Source organism: Tarenaya hassleriana, unplaced genomic scaffold (genome assembly GCF_000463585.1).
Source record: "Tarenaya hassleriana unplaced genomic scaffold, ASM46358v1 Cleome34, whole genome shotgun sequence".
Taxonomy (NCBI): Eukaryota; Viridiplantae; Streptophyta; class Magnoliopsida; order Brassicales; family Cleomaceae; genus Tarenaya; species Tarenaya hassleriana.
Genome location: NW_010966542.1, coordinates 426,972 through 439,859, shown reverse-complemented (window position 1 = coordinate 439,859; position 12,888 = coordinate 426,972). Strand labels below are relative to the sequence as shown.

Below are 12,888 nucleotides of genomic sequence, written 5' to 3'. Positions count from 1 at the left end.
TGCTGAAAGACGGGTTTTTCCTAAAGCTTAAACCTTTAAAAGCTTCAACCTCTATAAACATTCAACAAGAAGAGAATCCTGAGATCGAATTGAAATTTCTGGTCCTGGGCACCGTTCTTATACAGCCGAGCTGTTAAAGCAACTCTTTGGGTCTCTCGGTACAAGCTTTCGATCAAAGTTCCGACCTTGATGAAAACCCTTGTCTCTCCTCTATGTTCTTGCGAAATGGGTGCCGAGGAATCCGGTTGCTCACTACACAATCTTGGAGCAAGACAACATGGGATCCCGTTCTGTCACTGCAACTCAACAACCCATCTCTTGTTTTGCTGGAGAAATGCAGTTCGAGGAGCCAATTCAAGGAGATTTTGGCGCAGATCATGCGTGTCAATCTCATACGCGACACATTCCCCATGAGCAGGCTCATCTTGTTCTCCGCAATCACCTTTCCGGAGAATATCGACATGGCAAGGCTCCTGTTTCATCACTTCACTCCAAACCCCAATGTTTTCGTCTACAACTCCATGATTTCTTCGGTTTCGATCTCAAAGAACGAACGCTTTGATTTGTATAGTTCTATGCTTGGGAATCATGTTTGGCCCGACAGGCAAACGTTCCTGTACCTCATGAAAGCGTTGAAGTGTTTGTCGGAAGTGAAGCAAATCCATTGCCATGTAATTGTCACTGGGTGGTTGTATTTTTGCAATTATCTGCGGAATTCTCTGGTGAAACTGTACATGGAGTTGGGCGGTTTGGGTTCGGCGAATAAGATGTTCGTGGAAATGCGTGAACCAGACACAGCTTCGTATAATATCATGATTGTCGGTTATGCCAAGAAGGGCTTTGGTTTAGAGGCACTGGAACTGTATTATAAGATGATTGGCAATGGCCTCGAGCCTGACGACTACACCATGCTAAGTCTTCTTGTCTGTTGTGGGCAGTTGGGAGATGTTCGGCTGGGAAAATCTGTTCATGGATGGATCGAGAGGAGGAGATCCTCGGCTAATTTGATTCTGAGCAATGCCCTTTTGGACATGTACTTGAAATGTGAAGAATCTGGTCTTGCAAGAAGAGTTTTTGATAAGATGTCTAAGAAGGAAACCGTTTCTTGGAACACCATGGTTGCAGGGTTTACCAAGTTGGGGAACATGGAAGCTGCTATGGCTATTTTCAGACAAATGCCCCAAAGGGATCTCGTTACGTGGAATTCTTTGATTTCTGGTTACTCGCAGAAGGATGGCCATCAAATGACCATGAGAGAATTGTTCCATGAAATGGTTGTAGCCGAGAATGTCATTCCAGATCATGTTACAATGGTGAGTCTGATCTCTGGAGCTGCAGGGGCCGGAGAATTGTACCAAGGAAGATGGATACATGGCCTGGTGGTACGGATGGAATTGAAAGTAGATGCCTTTCTGGGTTCAGCTCTGATAGACATGTACTACAAATGCGGAAGCATCGATTGGGCTTTCACGGTTTTCAATACGGTTTCTGAAAAAGACGTTACCTTGTGGACAACAATGATTACCGGATTCGCCTTCCATGGAAACAGCCAACAAGCTCTGCAACTATTCCAAGAAATGCAGGAAGATGGCATAATGCCAAACAAAGTCACGTGTCTCTCTATCCTTACAGCCTGCACTCACAGAGGACTCGTAGAGCAAGGCCTACTCATTTTCAACACCATGAAGGAGAAATTCGGCATTGATCCTGAAATCGAGCATTATGGGAGCTTGGTGGATCTTTTATGCAGGGCAGGGAGATTACAAGAAGCTAAAGACATCCTTCAAAAGGAGATGCCTAGGAGACCGAGTCAGTCAATATGGGGATCAATTCTAAGCGCTTGCAGGGAAAAAGGAGACATCGAAACTGCAGAGATGGCTTTAACAGAGTTACTGAAGTTAGAACCCGAAAGAGAAGGTGGGTATGTTCTGTTGTCCAACATATACGCAGCTGTTGGGAGATGGAGACATTCTGATAAAGTCAGAGAAGTGATGGAGAACAGTGGAGTGAAGAAGACTGCAGGATACAGTAGTATAGTTGGTGAAGGCGGGGTTCATCATAGCTTTGTGGCTGCTGAGAAGCAGAATCATCCCAGATGGTTGGAAGTCAAGGGAATGATTCAGCTTCTGCACTATGAAATGAAGTTAGAATTTGATCTCTCTCTGCAATGGAGATTGCTTAGCCATTCAAGCAAAAATGATTCCTAAAAAGTTTGTTTTTTAGGGTAAAGGGTTTTTCTGTAGTGTCTGAAAAGTTCATCTGAAACATAACCATCTTCTCGCAAACCACTAAAATTTTCCCGGAATCATGCCCATAATATATCTCTTTTACTTGGAAACTCTTCTCAGGATCTTCAAATTTTCTAGGCCAGCTAGAACAGAATTTTCCCACCGTATTTTCTTTTGGAGTGGCCTACATAACCTAAGCTTCTTATGACAACATTAAATTAGTAACCATTTACGAGGACAAGTAACAAAACAGGATCTGCACTGCATCAGAATTCGGACACAAGAGGAGATGAACAATGAAACAGTCTCATGAGTAAGAGAACGGCGAAAACCTTTTTCTCATTCAGAAGGAAAAACCAAAGAATGTTATCCTACTAAAAAAAAAATCTGGACTAGAGATCCTGAAAACTACAGATTAGAGTTACAATCAAAACTGAAATAAATTACTGATGAACAACCAGTTTCAGTATATGTACTTTGGAGAAAAGCTTAAAGCAGAACTCCCTGACCTGCATATTTAGGTCAAGACTTGGAAGATTTGGAGAAGAATAAGCTCTGTAGCAGCAAACACTGTTCCGGGTTCAGTTTTGTCACAGTATCTTCCTCACTAATCTCTGCAATATCAACCCTCGGGTCGTTGCAAAGACTGTAATACACCAGGAAATCTCTGCATATCAACCCTCCTCTAATAAGCTCGAGGAACCGATGTTAGCTAGGGTTTCCTGATGAGTTTCCGTCTCTCAAACCTTGGAGGCACAGCTGCAAAGCTCTATGGACGCTGTCTGCAACCATTCTCAGTTTCCCCTGCGCCATGTCCCCTGCAGAAGAACCGTTAACTTCGACGGTGCGTGCCACTCTTTGCCTACATTTCTCCCAGTCCTCGACCCGTTGCCAACATGCCCGACCTCCATGGCTTCCTTCCATCCCAAGAAATGTCACGCTGGGATTTTCACCAAACAAATACCTTAACCTGACTGAGACACAGTAAGGCAACCATGCGGCTCCTCCAGCAGCGTTTATATGAGGTATATGAGCCGGGTCAAGAACAACAGTCAATGCAAAGTCAACTGAATTACGAGGCCGATCATAATGGATATTGCTCTTAGTTGCGGAACCACCATTGTTGTCTATGTCCATACCAGAATGATTCTCAAGACATAGTTCGATGCGTGGTCTCTGTCCAGGAGCGATATCTCCAGCTTGTGTTTGGGACAAACCCTTCTTCCATGCAATCAGTCTCAGAAACTCCCTCAAGACCGGAATGGGTAACGTGAGGAGGGTTATGAAAGAGGCAACCCTCGAAGCATCATAAGGCTCTGATGCAACACGGCGGCTAAAGTAATCGCATATTTCTCCGATCTCAGATTGGGTTAACTCCTCTTGAGCAGTCGAAGCATTTTGCTGCTGCTGCTGCTGCTGCTGGTGATGGAAACGCTTCACACTGAGGACTTGAAGAAGAAGCTGAACTCTATGGACACTCACTGCAAAGACATAGCCACTACAGAAAACAACACCACAAACAAAAGGAAAATAGATTAAAAATTATAAACTAAGTCACATTGTCTCTGAACACACACAAACACAAACGCTAGTTCCCAGTAGCTTACCCGACAAAGAAGCGCAGCGCAGGTTGTTCTTGATCCAAATTCAAGAGAGCACCTTCATTCTCCTTCAAAATTGAACCTAAGATCTCTCTCAAGAGGTCCGGTAACTGGGCAAATAACCAAAGCACTCCAAGATATTTGAGGATACCCCTTAAAACCTTTTTAAGAGCCACAAGAGGAACCCACCCCCCTCCATAACCACCATCATCTCCGAGACCGATAATTGCCGTATTTAGTTCACCTCTTACATGTGCCGGCACTGCGTTACCGGGAGATCTCCGCACAGGCAATCCCAAGCCAATTACGTTCAATGCAGAAGATGGGGAAGCAACAACACCAACACGGTTAAAAGCAGCTGTCTGGTGAGCTGCCCTTGACATGGCAGTAGTGGCTGGGAGATTTGCTCTGTTCCCACTAGCTGTTGCTAACTGCGTAGCTGAACTTGGGTTTGCACCATTTGCATTTGCATTTGCTGCTCCAGAAGCCTGTTGGTTACCACTCAAATTTGGTTCTAATCCATTTAATTCTTGAGCGACATGCTCCATGATGAAAGGTCTGAATTGGGGACATGGCAAGGAACCCCCAATAGAAGCACCGCCCTTTGGTGGTGTTGCTGGTTGCAGCCAGACCTGATCTCCAGCAAAACACCTCATGTCCACTGCAAATCGTTTTCGGTATATGATCCTCACCCAGTACGGTCCACGAAGTACTACGGAGACATCAATGGGCAAGAGAGAGCTTGGAACGATTCCAGGTCCACTTTGCCCTACAGATGTTAACATGGCAGCACCATGAAGGCTAGAACTTCCCCCGAGAGGGCCTGAACCAGGAGCAATAGCATTTGCTGAAGTCGATGAAGTTGTTGGCCCCACATTAGGGGAAGCGGAACTTGCGGTGGAACCCCCTTGAGTTTGTTGCATCTGATTCGACTGTCGTGAAATGGAAGGAATGGCTGCAGTCACAACTGGAGCTGCCCCTGAGGCAGGCCCAGCCCGAGCAGGGCGAGTGGCAGCTGCTAGCGCATGCAACGGCCCAGCGGTAAGTCGAATGCAGTCAAGAAGAGATGCAACTTCTGTTCCATTTATGAAATCCTCCAAGAACTGCACAAAACAGACAAAGGAAAGAAAAAAACAGGGTTACTGTCCCAGGCTTATCCAGAGAGAACGCTTTGAGAGTTTAAGCCAGAGATAGAAAAGGAAGAAGAGCATCAGCTTTGTAACAAAATTCACGAACAAGAAAAGGTTTCTAGATAAGACATCAAGCTGAAGATAAAGTTTAGAAAATAAACTTTACTACCTTTGTATGGGGCCACAGTTGATCGGGAGAAACATGCATAGTGCATCCATCTTTACCCGAGTCCCACTCAACAACAAAACGAGCTAAGAGGCCTGACCCAAAACTAAACCACAAACTTGTTAATCCCACTGCTTCAATCTTGAAAGCCCTCCTCATCTGCTCAGATAATCTCTCGGCTGGCTCAGTAGAGCCTTTTCCTACAGATGGTCCCTTACTGAACCCTTCTGTTTTGTCATCTGGCCTTATGCCAAGCAATTTACGCATGCCAAGGGCAAACATTCTAGCATTTGAAAGCCGCTGGATGTCAGCCACAAGCTTCTTAATACTGTCGGCTTCCACAGATTGATAACTCAGAACAACACCTTCGGGATCATAACTGATATGAAAATCCACATAAGAGGAGTTTTCTATGCGAACTCCGGATCCCCATGGTGTGTTTTTACTTCCCTTCTGAAGTTCCCAAAGATCCCTGAAGTGTTGGTCATTTATTTTCACATCCCAACGCATGCTTCCTGGCCCACCGAGCTGCAAGCATATTTGTTGCCATGAATCACTTTGAGCAAATGGTAGACGGAACCATATATTCGATGATGCATTTCTCAGATCCATTTCCTCGACATATTGGATATCCATTGCTTCCATCTGGCTAGTTAGTTTGGCATGCATTATGGACAATGAAGAATGCCTGACCACGTGGAGAAGGGTATAGACAAAAATGCTGGAGGGTGCATTTCCCTTGTTCGCTTCAGCTATGAGACTCCAATAACTGCATCCAGAGATTTTTGTGGTTGTTGCAGTAGATGAAAATTTCTGCAGCGAAACGGACAAGCTCTGTTCCAATTCAGAGGTTTTTCTTCTCTTGTTGGCAGGACCAGAAACAGCTTCCACTCCTTGAAGAGACGGGATCAAGCTTAGCAAATTGGCTGATGCTGCACCTTTCCGTGACTTCTGATCTTTTCTCAATAAATGATCATCTGATGTTTGTGCTGCAAACATTCACAGGTGATTATGGCAAGTAAAATAAGAACAGGAACACAGTTTCAATGAGGTTCTATGAAGGTTGAAAAAGCACATGTTCTTACATACGAGAGGCGATGAGAGCAGTGAACCTGATTCAGTGATCCTCGAAGGTCCCGAGACCAGTTTGCCACCTGAGGCAGAGACTCGGGCACCAGTGGACATAGGTGGAGACAATAGTCTAGATGTGCAACCCTCAATCAATTTTGTTTGGTCTCCTTCCTCTGTGCAACCCTCCACCAATTTAGGAAATCTAAGGGAAGCTAAATCCTGGTCAGAGGTAGAAATAACAAGCTTCTTCATAACAGGAGCCTTCCCAGGGGAAGCTGATAGGGAATTAAAAGAACCAGATTGCACAGGATCCTGCAGGTCATACAAGGACCCATTACTATAGCTAGTCACCAAAGGCACTACCCCAGTGCTGTTAATAGAGGGGAGGTTCTTGGGGAGTGGACCATGCTGATCATGTAAAGAATGTACAGATGCCCATTTTTCAAGTCCAAAAACTTCATCTATGATACTAGAGAAATTCAATGGACTTCCACTCATTTCCGGCAAACCCCCGACACCTAATCCAAGGGGATCATGTCCAGAAGTTTTATTTATGCCCTTGACGCCTGGAAATGAAGAAAGAAATCTAGCCACATCAGGTGTGATTGAGTTAAGTTCATCTTCAAGAATCCACATCTGCCCCACATCAATTTTCTTTTCCCGCAAAATGTTGGTCAGATCATTGAAAGACTGAGGTTTTTCACAAGTATCCATCTGGGTTTCCACCAATTTGAAATCTGGTGTAAAATCTTTATCCAGCTCCATAAGCAAGAGATGAGAACTTCCACAATCAGGGAATCCCAATATCAAGACGCTTGAACCATCCACGAGGGTCTTAGGAACTTTGCTTGCAGCAAAATCCTGTCCATAGACCTGCAAGTGTCAAATTGAACACAATTCACTCTCCAAAGACTCAACAGAACTCCACACACAGACTTGAAAGAGGCAAAGACTATTACCTCAAGACCCAAAAACTTGCCAACAGCAGCAAAAAGATGCAAAATGCTTTTGCTTCTCAAGTTGATAAAGGCTTCCACTGCAGATATACTCCCTTGATTTAAAGCAGCTTCATATTCCTCCAAAATGGAGGCAGTCAAGATACTCTTGGATGACTGAAGAAGAAATCGACCAGTCCTGCAATTATTAACAAAACTCAGAGAAAAACCTTGAATTGAATCCAACGATAAAAACTGCAGGTGCTACTCAAATAAATTCACCAACATTTCGTCTCCATCTCTTAGAGAAACAAGTGGTGAAAAAAGCTAGAAGTGAAACCTAAAAGATAGAAACATACCAAAAGATGACAAATTACAAACGAGAATAGTCACCAGCGATTTCCAGATCTTGTGAAGACAAAAACACATGTGGAATTCAAAAGAAGGACACAACTAGGAAAGGGTATGAAGACAGTGGGATTACCACAAAATCCATAGTTAAATGTCCTTAAATATGACCGAAGATATACCTTATATTTACCCCAAGCGTAAAAAACGATGAACCATAGGCACGGACACGCAGGACTTCTGGCTCCATTCCTTCCTTCGTGTCTACCTTCTTGACTCCCTAAAAGAAAGGGGGAAATACTAAAATAGCTACGAGAAGAGGCAACATAATCTCAGCCGTAAACTTCTTATGTATGCCTAGTTTCTTGTCACCTAACTGAAATTAGAGGGCAACTAGCTTGAAAAAAAAAATAAAAAAGACGTGGATCCACGACTAAGGATCACATCAAAACTAGGGCTTTCCACCGTTTCCCCTCGTGGGCTCTCCTCTCCATCCGAGCGGATTAGGAATGCAAATCCTACTACTGAATTTAGCTTTGGCATAACATATTTGATGTCCGGATTCTAATGAAAGGTCCATCAGTTAACTTGCTAGAGGCAACATTCAATTCTAGTTATGAAATATATGTTATCCAAAGAAGAAACAAGGCAATAATCATATAGATGATGGAAGCTTACCATACAACCAACCATGTCAGGTAAAAGTACAACTCAAGCAACAAAACAACAGCAATAAAATGGGACCAACCTTTTCAGTCTCAACACCAGGCATATCCAGGAGGGATTGAAGAATGACATCACTGGAAACACGAGAGATTCGAACATTATTCTGAAGCTCTTTCTGAATTTGAAGAAGACGAGTATATCTGTTACAACATATAGCTTTACGCAGAAGCTTTTCCAAATCAATACAGCTCTGATCTAGTGAAAACTCAGCCTCCTTGCCAGTTAATGGGTCGATTACAAATGAGCTATGAAGACACTTAATCTGGAGATCTGATCCTGGTTCAATTTTGATGAATGAACCAGCGTTTTTATCAGAATCCAACCAGTACATAAGTTTCACTCCCGGGGTTCGAAGACCAACAGAATCGACCTCTCCTTCTTGATTCAATTGTGTGATGCCAGCGTCAGAAATTAACTCAAAGCGAATTGCATCTTTCCATCTTCCCTGCCGAAGAGCTTGGACCTGCCTTATGACAGTGTCCATGACAATTGCAACACAAAGTTCATGGAGTACTGAATACAATATTGTAAATGGGTTTTCTGCCACTGACATTCTACGCTCTAAATAATCTCCAAGGGCATGCCGCCTCGCCACTTCGAGATTAATGGGTCCGCTTCTTTCACCAACAAGCAAATCTAGATGCAATATCCTCCACATTGACAAGTGACCCCGGTAACCAAGAGTAACAAGAACCTTAAACTCCCCATCGAGACATAGCGTAGCTGTACCTTTGGAAACTTTCACCTCCGTTATTTCATTAGGAAGTGTAATTTCAAGTAATTTGGAACGAACAAGTGCGTCCAACTTTTCTAGAGCTGGTTTCTGCTGATGCTCATCCAATGAGCTCTGCATGCCAACATCTTCTATACATTTTGGCAATCTCTGATAAGATCCTGTTAGTAAAACCTCGGCAGCAGATGAAATATCATATACAGGAGCACGGGCTTGTTGGAGGCCTTCATGCATAAAAAACAGTGAATCTGCTGCTTGTGTGAAGCAAATATCATGAGCTGATAATGTGCTCCCAAGCTCCTGGCAATATTTTATCAGCGGAACCTGTATCCAGGAGGTCAAGTGAAATATGAATCGGCGGCTGACTAAATGTTTTGATTGCTAACTTATAACTAACAAGCAGGACTCGGCAAAATCAAGATCGGACTACAGGAATAAGTAAAGATGATAACATAATTTATTATTTAATATGGAACTTAAGGCCCAAGACGCAAGCTTAATTCAGCAAAAACTCCGAACATGTTTTATGAAAGTATAGCTTGACCAGTCCATGGATATGTTCATGGAGAAATTGAATCTAACAATTCAAACTATGTTTGTGGCAGAATTCTAGGAAGGGCTTTGAACTTTTTCCACAATCCCAAAATAATAAACATGACACTTCTTGTATCCACATTGGTTCAGAAAAACATATAAAGCTAGCTTTTCTATCCGTTCAATTTGCTCTAAGAAGCAAGAAAGACGAGAAAAAGTGGCATTTGTTTTAAGCAAAACCAAGACTCAAATAAGGACTAAGTGCCCAAAGAAAATCACTTCAAGCTGCTAATGTCATAAATCCCAATAGAGAAGTCTAACTTTGCAAAAAGATGCATCAGCTTCTGATGACCATATAAGCTTCCGACAAATAGCGTAACCCTAAAACAACAAAAACCCATCAAGCTCACTCATGAAAACTTCCCAAGTTCACCACTTTTCTTCCAGATAAAGGAGACGCCGTCTTAAACCCAACCCGTAGCAGATAGCATCATAGCACAATCTCCATTACGTAGAAAACCAACTAAAAGCCGATAAATCTTAAAACGTGCAATCAAACCCCTAATTTTCGCCATCTGATTTGGTTCCAAGAAAAGCCTAGAATTTTCTCACCTACCCAAAAAAAAGACAAGTAGTAGAACGAAGCTACACAGTGGAAAAGACGAACCTGCTTGCACCACTTGGCGAGCACATTGAGCCGGAGCATCCGCTGCTGGGTCTTGACGATGTATTTGAGGAGGCTAATCTTCTTGTCCGTATCCGACAGCTCCGTCGACTTGGACTTCTCCACTAGTTCCTTGAGCGACAAGTACGATTCCTCTGCGGCTCGACTGACCAGAGAGGAGAACTCCACCGTCTGTTGCCCTAATTCCGCCATAGCGGACGAAGAACAGAATCACCAGCACCGATTCAGAATCTCCTGTGGATCCACGACTAAGGATCACATCAAAACTAGGGCTTTCCACCGTTTCCCCTCGTGGGCTCTCCTCTCCATCCGAGCGGATTTGATTGCGATTTGCGAGGGACGAGGGCTGGGAAGCAAGACGGTGGAAGAAAACGTAAACGTTGAACGCGACCCCAAATAAAATAAATAAGTAAATAAAATCCACCAAATATGCTGAGATGTTAAAGTGGGTCCCACTTGTCCACGTAATGGCTATTGACAGCCTATTGTGAAGTTTTGGGATCATCAATTCAATTGTGTCGTGTGTAAATGTAATTGAAAGGAATGTATATTTATTTTAACGTACATATGGGATTTATTCTAATTTGCTGATTTATTAATACGATTATGTAAAAGATTCCTATGCACTCCATTTTCATTTATAGATAATTTGATCCATCTAACTTGTAATTTTTGTTTATTTTATTCTGTGTCAAACATTGATAATAAAATAGAGAATAAACAGAAAATATTAAATTTGGGATTTCATCGCTCAAACTCAATATCGTTTATTAATTGCAAACGCAGTTTAAATGATATTAGATATTAAGTATCTTTTAAAATGAGATAAAAATGGGTTCAAACTCTATGAATACAAAAGTAACATATAACTAAAATACAAAAAAATATGTAAGTTATACAATTTTTTTTATATTTTTTACTAAAATTTTAAATATACTAAAAAATATATAATCAATAATCAATATATATATATGATATTGGATGAATGAAAATATCTCGAGATACATATACTTATATATGTGTATATACACACATAATTAAACTTTAATTTGATATATGAATCAAATCGGCCTAATTCGATAGATAAACGGGTTTCAAATTTATAAATTTAAACTCATAAATTTATCAATAGGATCGAATCGAGTAACGAACCACAAGTTTTTTTATACCTCCAAGAGAAATAGTTATCAATCTAATTAAATATAACTAACTATTGATTTATTAATTATTTATTTAATAACAATATTTTTTAAATAAATATAAAAATTAATATTTTTTATCTAATAACCATATTTTCTTAAATAAATAAACAATGAAAAGAATATTTATTAACAATTAGAATATACCTTCAAATATTTGTATTTTACAAAAGCTGTCATATTATCAACCACCGTAAAAATAATGATCAAACCATCAAATAAAACCAAAAATAGTAAGTAAAAAAATAATAAACCAAAATTAGGATGAGAATTCTAATTTACAAATAGACAAAGCGTTTGAATCGATGTAGCACTTAAAACTAATTAGTAACTGTATTTTTTATATCATCATAGCATCACTATAAATAACAAGAATCATGAACCAAAATCTTCATCCTAAATCCAAAAAAAAAACTCTTCACCATACAGAAAATCTATTTCAAATTTTCGTCAAATTCGTTATGGCGAATTTAAGAAAAATCATCGGGATTTTCTATATAACATTATTGGCGATATTTGGGTTTGAGAACAAACATGTTGTTGAAGCAACGAAGTTCATCGGAGTTCCTAGTCTCGGATATGGTCGAATCCCAGCTTGTAATCATAAGAATCAAAGGTTATGTCCTAAACCGACGAACCCATATAAGAGAGGATGTACTATTGGCCAAAGATGCCATCGTAAACCACCAACTATGGAAATTTGATCAAATTTGTACTGATCCAATTTATGATACCATATATTATGTGATACGATTCATTTAAATGTTAAATGTACTAAATAAAACGATTCATGATGAAATGTAATAAATGATGTAATAAAAATTAATAAATTCTTTTTTTTATGGTTATTGTATTATATACGTCAAATATGAGAATTTATCTCGTGTGTGTATTAGTTATTTGTGAATAGTTTGTTCTTGAAAGAATGTATATAAGTAAATTAAGTAAGTGATACATGTAATCTCTATAGAGATAAGAGATCATTTGTTACTAGAATATTTAATTTTTTTATCAAACTGTTAAGAGAAAAACTAAAAGTTTATTAATGTTTTTCTTAGTTTTTTTAGTTAATGAGTCTAGATTAATATATTATAGTTACATTTAATTATATAAATTAATTTATATAAAATTCATATTTTAAATTTATATAATATTTTGATCAAATTGTTTTGAAAAAAATAAAAAGTTAACAAAAATTTTAAAAAAATGTTTTTAAATTTAAAATAAAATGACTTATATTAATAATATTGAACCATGTATAACATTATTAAAATTAATGTTAACTATTTAATATAATTTAAACAAAAGTAATAAATTTTAATTTATGTATATTTTAAATTAATTGAATTAATAAATTGTTATCTAATTATCTTTTTTAGTGTTTTTCTATCAATTATAATGAAACTTTATTATCATATTTTTCAAGAACAATATGAGAAATCAATTCAAATGAGATTTCAAAATAAATAAGATTTTGTGTAAATATTATTTTGTAATCAAAAGAAATTAGTTGAATACATTTATTATATCAC

The 12,888-nt window shown here is 39.7% G+C and overlaps 2 protein-coding genes across 3 annotated transcripts; one reads left to right on the top strand and one right to left on the bottom strand.

Moving 5' to 3' along the window:
• The first annotated feature begins 33 nt into the window (after nt 1-33).
• LOC104821673 (pentatricopeptide repeat-containing protein At3g04750, mitochondrial) lies at nt 34-2,305 on the top strand. Its single transcript, XM_010552617.2, has one exon. It carries the CDS (start codon nt 213-215, stop codon nt 2,205-2,207), a length of 1,995 nt encoding a protein of 664 aa, XP_010550919.1. The 5' UTR covers nt 34-212; the 3' UTR covers nt 2,208-2,305.
• A 233-nt stretch (nt 2,306-2,538) lies between these two features.
• Nucleotides 2,539-10,536, bottom strand: LOC104821672 (mediator of RNA polymerase II transcription subunit 14-like). 2 transcript variants are annotated; one of them, XM_010552615.2, is made up of 8 exons: nt 10,140-10,536; nt 8,228-9,262; nt 7,662-7,759; nt 7,156-7,330; nt 6,211-7,069; nt 5,129-6,114; nt 3,836-4,932; nt 2,539-3,726 (listed from the first exon to the last, which is right to left on the bottom strand). In XM_010552615.2, exons 1-8 carry the CDS (start codon nt 10,347-10,349, stop codon nt 2,937-2,939), a joined length of 5,250 nt encoding a protein of 1,749 aa, XP_010550917.1. In that variant the 5' UTR covers nt 10,350-10,536; the 3' UTR covers nt 2,539-2,936. The 2 variants fall into 2 exon arrangements, with proteins under 2 accessions (XP_010550917.1, XP_010550918.1); XM_010552616.2 differs by having other exon boundaries at nt 6,238-7,069.
• Between the last annotated feature and the right edge of the window lie 2,352 nt (nt 10,537-12,888).